At 37.8% G+C, this 6,008-nt stretch overlaps 1 protein-coding gene across 3 annotated transcripts; it reads left to right on the top strand.

Moving 5' to 3' along the window:
* The first annotated feature begins 1,086 nt into the window (after window positions 1–1,086).
* On the top strand, window positions 1,087–5,531 carry LOC122570222 (ubiquitin thioesterase trabid). Of its 3 annotated transcripts, none has more exons than XM_043732268.1 (8): window positions 1,087–1,225; window positions 1,695–2,727; window positions 2,852–3,133; window positions 3,332–3,533; window positions 3,656–3,933; window positions 4,002–4,231; window positions 4,306–4,741; window positions 4,832–5,531. In XM_043732268.1, the coding sequence occupies exons 2-8, from the start codon at window positions 2,018–2,020 to the stop codon at window positions 4,908–4,910; spliced, it is 2,217 nt and encodes a 738-aa protein (XP_043588203.1). In that variant the 5' UTR covers window positions 1,087–1,225; window positions 1,695–2,017; the 3' UTR covers window positions 4,911–5,531. The 3 variants fall into 3 exon arrangements, with proteins under 3 accessions (XP_043588203.1, XP_043588204.1, XP_043588202.1); XM_043732267.1 differs by having other exon boundaries at window positions 1,192–1,333; XM_043732269.1 differs by lacking the exon at window positions 2,852–3,133.
* The last annotated feature ends 477 nt before the right edge of the window (window positions 5,532–6,008 follow it).

Below are 6,008 nucleotides of genomic sequence, written 5' to 3'. Positions count from 1 at the left end.
TGTCACGAGATACCGCTATGTTACCAATTTTCAGCTGTTACATCGTGACGTCATTGGTCGTTTAGCAGACGATATCCGGAGAAACGTAAGTTTCACGAACGGGGTATGTAAACTGTAAAAAGCAAATAAGTATAATTGTCTTTTTTTTTTCCGCGTTAAATGTATTTCGCATATGGTAATGGTCTTACTTAATCAAATGTCAAGGATAGGTGTCTAGGCTAAGCCCCATTTGGCGCTTAGCCCAGGATATTTATAAATAAAAAATAGCTTCCCGTGTGCATTGCGTGAACGAATGGTTTATTATGACTATTATATACCATAATTATGCCACTCAGCGATTGCTTCTACGATATTTATATCTCGGCGAATTTACATATTTTTATACGTCAGAAGAGTAATAGAACGCTTTGAAATCGGTAAAAAATCCAAAAACGAAGGAAAGAAAGAAAGAATCGTAGCGCATCTTAAAAACCGGAAGCTGACATGATATTATCAGTATAACCATAATAGAAAATATTCGGAAACTAACTATTTGCGATATTTTACGAGGCAATTATTCGCGTGCATGTGTTAATCACCTTCGCGAATGGGTTAATTTGAGAGAAATGAGCGGATTGTGGTTAGGATGCCCGTGGATGAACCGCGTGACGTAACTACGTGAAATGTCGAGTTTTTGCAGATGAAGTGACGTTGGTAGCACTGACATCTGTTTGCGAATGATTGTCAAAACCTATTTCCTCGACGAAGTCCGCAGTTTTGGATGCCAGTATCGTAGGAAAACATCATGACTGCGTTCGATTTGTAAAAAGAAAAGAGGCGCAAAGTGCAGCCGCGAGAAAGATAGCGCATCTGTTTTGGAGGAGTGAGTGAGTGAGTGCAGAGAAAGGTTTCTCGTTTCGTTTCACTCGTCGCGTTTCACCCGTTCGACGAGTGACGTGCCTCGGGTCTTCGTCGGTGGGGAAGAAGATTGTACTTGGATTTTAACGAAAATAGAGAAGACGCGGGCTTTCGTCCTCGCGAAAAATTTATCACGCGACTGTGCGTCTTAACCTTTTCTATTGTTTAAATGCAATTAAAGTGGGCTGCTGGCCGCAGTGTGTGATTCCTGCGGATCGACGACTATCCTCACGTCAATTTCGCAGCGATCGACCGATGCATAGTACTTCGATGGAGCTTATTCGCGCGTGACACCAACTTTCGGGACACCAGGCTCGACTTTCGCCAGGTAGCCCCAATTCCGATCTACCACGTGTTATAAGCTTTGCTTTGTCCCGGATATTGTATTCACGTTTATCCTTGACGCGACGCTTACACGACATAAAAGCTCACAGAGGTCAGTCACATTTTAAACCTCGATTACAGTTTACCGCGTTTTGATTTTGAAACGTTTAGCTTCGCCAACGAATTCAATGTCACGCTTCCCTAGAAACATTCGTTCGCACACTGTCATTATTCTCATCATATATATTATTTGCATGTGATTAATCCATATCGAATGTAAATAAAGGAGCTCTTAATGAGTTTTTTCTTACCTTATATTATTTTGCGGATGTGTATCCCTTTGTTAAGGTTACGAAATTATCTTTGTTAATAAAGTTGACAATGCTTGCTTCTGTTTAACGTTATATACATTTGTTTATTACACATCATGTTCTTTTCTTCATTAGTCATACCTTTTCTATTTTTCTTTGCAGATTTTGGTAGCTGTCTACGTTTACATTACTGTGGCAGCTTTTATTTTCCTACATACGATCAATATGTTTACCACATGACATGAACTTCATTTTATGACAAGTACATAATATCACTAATATTTATGGAAATTATCTTTGCGTCACATTTTATGACACAAAATATGAAAAATTTTATTACATGCAATAACGATTTAACAAGTATTTAATGTAACTTTTGACACCACATTTATGCTTTATAAATATTTTTAAGTAGTGTATGAACGTTACATTGTCTATGCATTAAAGACAATAATATTCACACAATAAAGGGCCATATAGAGAAAATGAATAGCAGGCTTGAAGAACAGGAGTCAAAATGGACATGTGAATATTGTACATACGAGAATTGGCCTTCATCATTGAAATGCACAATGTGCAGAGGTGCCAAGCCTTTATTAGGGGAGGATATTTACCGCCTACGAGATCCAAGCCCACAAAGATCTGGATCAAACGTCGCGTCTGGTCCAGTAACTCATTTAAGTCCAACAGATTCTTACAATCTTAGTTGTCAAAATGTACCGTTGGGAAAGTGGTCCTGTGCAATGTGTACCTATCTTAATTATCAAAATACCACACGTTGTGTTCAGTGTGGAAATAATAAACCTACAGGTCTCAATCAGTCAATACACTCCGTAGCCTCGAATTTGCATGAACACCTAGCGCCTCTTAGGCTAGGAGATCCACCACCAAACTCAGGATCAAATCATCCTCCAATAAACTTACACCCAGAAAGATATTATAACTTACAAGCAAATTTACATCCGGAGAAGTGGTCTTGTCTTGTGTGTACTTACGAGAATTGGCCAAAAGCCACAAAGTGCGTGATGTGTGGTAATCCTAAAGAAAAGGATAGAAGAGACAGAACAACCAATAACATGGGTATTATTTTACCAAGCCCAGAAAGAGATCATAGCCAGCGTAATTTACCTTCTCCGCCTCATGCACCTTATATTCATCAAAACCAGAGGGATGAGAATTTGGCTGTGGGACGAAGGTAAATTTATTTTTTATTATTATTTGTTGAGAATGATTGACTATTAATCAGAATTTGATTGGTAGAATTAGCGAGATAATAGCGACGAATATTCGGGTTTATTATAAGTTTTCTTATATTGTAGGAATTCACATAGATATCCTGATAGCAGAAATGACAATTTGTCAACTCCTCAATCCCCTAATAATTGTGACTATGAGCGTAGACTAAAACAGTTGAGGCGTCATACTGATTGGTGCTGGTTAAACGCGTGTCTTGGCATTGTGGAAGGTGACAATGCTCCTGTCGAAGCTTATTTGGCAAGTGGTGGTGATCCTGCTCGTCAATTGACGCATTCAGAAGTTCTGCTTCTAAATAGAAGTAGTGCTTTTGATGTTGGACATACCTTAGTACATTTAGCTATTAGGTCTGTGGGAAGTAATTTTTGACAAAGGATTTCTTTATGAAGCTATTTTAGCTTATTTTATATAATTACATGAGTGTATATATTCTTTGGCGATGTTTCAACTTGTTCATTACACGTGTAGCAAAGTAAATCAACTATCATTGAGAAAGACACAGTCTCCAAATAGTTGTTTACACAATTTTATTATACTTTTGACAGATTTCAAAGAGAGGATATACTAGCGACATTATTATCACAAATCGAGGGTTCTGGATCTGGAGTAAAAAGAGTACCAAGTTATGTCGCACCAGATTTGGCTGCTCAAATTCGCAGACATGTCACTAATAGTATCCGGTTACGCAAGGGTTCTTTCCCATGTTATTTTGTCACTGATATAGCTACATTTGCTTTGCCTGCTGAGGTTACTATAACATTATAATTCTTTCTTTGGGACATTATGGGATATTAGAGATATTAGTCTGTTGAAGATATCGATCCCTAGATGTTATATAAATAATATTTAAGCAGAAAATTACTTATTAGGTCGAAGACTTACCAAGTATAGTGCAAGAACAGATGTTGGAAGAGTTATTAGATAAAGAAGCTCAACAACAGTTGGAAGGTGGTGGTGGTGAACCACCAGCACTGAATTGGTCTTTAGAAATTACCGAACGTTTAGGAAGTCGTTTACATGCACTCTGGAATAGATCCGCTGGCGATTGTTTATTAGATTCTGCTATGCAAGCTACTTGGGGTGTTTTTGATCGGGATAATGCTTTAAGAAGAGCTCTTGCTGACACTTTACAACAAGCTGGTCAATTGTAAGCAATTCTTACGTCAATTTTTATTACAATATTGTTTTACAACGCATGTATTTTTCTTAATTTAGTTTTTACCCTCGATGGAGAGAGTACGAAGCATCTCAAGCATCTAGAATGTTGGATTTTACATTAGAAGAGACTCAATGGCAAGAAGATTGGGAGAGCTTATTAGCAACGGCTGCTCAACCAGGAAGCGCTCTAGAGCAGTTACACGTGTTTGCTCTAGCCCATATTTTAAGGCGACCTATTATTGTTTACGGCGTTAAATATGTTAAAAGTTTTAGAGGGGAAGATATAGGTAAGTATTGATCGCGACGAAAGTAACATTATTCATAAGATTTATACATAATTGAATAAAATATCTTCATACAGGTTATGCAAGATTCGAAGGTGTTTACCTTCCACTTTTATGGGAACCTTCATTTTGTATTCGCTCGCCTATTGCTTTGGGTTATACACGTGGTCATTTCACGGCTTTAGTTCCCATCGAGCCATACACATCGTCTAGAATACCACCTCTTTCATCTCACGGCGGTGTAGGCTTGGGTGGTGGTAATGGTCCGCTTCAACAGCTGCAAATACAGATGCAGACTACATTCATGCCTTTAATGGACCGAGAACATAAACTCTTACCAATACATTTTTTGAGTCTAGAGGAAGTAGGCCGAGAAGAATCTATTTTAAAGGAGTGGCTCGATGTATGCAGAACTGAAGGTGGTGTTCTTGTTGCGCAACAAAAATTACACAAAAGACCCTTACTAGTAGCACAAATGCTAGAAGAATGGCTAAATCATTATCGGAGACTCGCGTGAGTAATTTTATTCGTTTCTTTAAATTTCGTTCGTTCGATTTAGATTACGGCCTATATATAGATGTAAATTAATTTTCGTCGTTACAGTCAAACTAACAACGCACCCTTTTTGAGACCAGCAGTTTTACAAGACTACAGTAGCGATGGAGACACAGAGGACGAATAACAAGGTGGAATGCTTTAAGTTATCGAAATTCAACCGAGAAGACTTTTTCTATGATTTGCCCCAAACTAATTGCAACGCAAGATCTCGGAGATTCGCAACTTTCTGAAGACAGCAGAAAGAAGTGTATGAATGTCGTAAAACACACAAACACACAAGACACACAACAAACACACAAACACGCGCGCGCGCGCACACGCGCGCACACACACGCGCACACACACACACACACACACACACACATATTCATTGGCAATGTATCATTTTTAAATGATCTTTGTACATTAATATCGGTCACTGAACCACTAAAAACCACTGAACGTCTAAAATTTCATCGATTCGTATTACTTAATTATATCGGATGTTTATTCATCTTTACAAATAGTTGCTGTATTATTTTATTGTTATTTAATCAAGAGACTGCGTAATAAGTAGTTTCGTTGCCAAAGTGCGATTCTGGGTATCGAAGTAGTAAGTTAACAAGTGAAATTTTTGTTACAGCTAATATCGTTTCTATTAGAGTTAGTTTTCCCTCTTGATAAGTTGATTATTACCGAAAATATGTAATATTAATCTTCACAATATGTTTATAACTAGAAAGTTATTAAACTGTTGTGTCCCTGACATTAATAAGAGTTCCTTCAACGTGCGGCGACCAAACGAAGGTCATATAATTTACCTTCCAAAACATCGCGAGTCTACCTTAATGTCCATTCGATCGCACTCATGTTCACGAATAGCGAAGCCTGCATAATGCCAGATATAATCACAGATTCACGTCCTAACGTCATTCGATAACCACCAATAGCGTTAAAGTCATCTGTAAGTAATTATATTAACCTCAAGACAGAGTTTTTATAGTTTCTGGCGCTTATATGTAAGTTTAAGCGTAAGTTTATTTTCATTATTTAAAGGGGAAAATGCAACGGTCAGCATGTCACTTAACATTAGCAATTCCATTGTAATTTCTCTGAGTTTCTTAGAGTTGAGAATCGATAGTAGGCTGGAAGTTGGAAAATGATAAAGGTTCGAAATATGTATGACAGATATTCTTCTGCTTCTGTGTGTCAGTTTCGATAGATCTGGATCCAATTTCTGATC

The sequence above is a fragment of the Bombus pyrosoma genome, linkage group LG8 (genome assembly GCF_014825855.1).
Source record: "Bombus pyrosoma isolate SC7728 linkage group LG8, ASM1482585v1, whole genome shotgun sequence".
NCBI lineage: Eukaryota > Metazoa > Arthropoda > Insecta > Hymenoptera > Apidae > Bombus > Bombus pyrosoma.
This window is presented reverse-complemented; position numbering and strand designations above follow the sequence as displayed.

Coding starts and splice junctions, on each gene's coding strand:
- LOC122570222 (XM_043732268.1), top strand. CDS start 2,018: ATGAATAGCAGGCTTGAAGAACAGGAGTCAAAATGGACATGTGAATAT. Junction 3,934..4,001: donor TTACAACAAGCTGGTCAATT/GTAAGCAATTCT, acceptor TTCTTAATTTAG/TTTTTACCCTCGATGGAGAG. Junction 4,232..4,305: donor TTTTAGAGGGGAAGATATAG/GTAAGTATTGAT, acceptor ATCTTCATACAG/GTTATGCAAGATTCGAAGGT.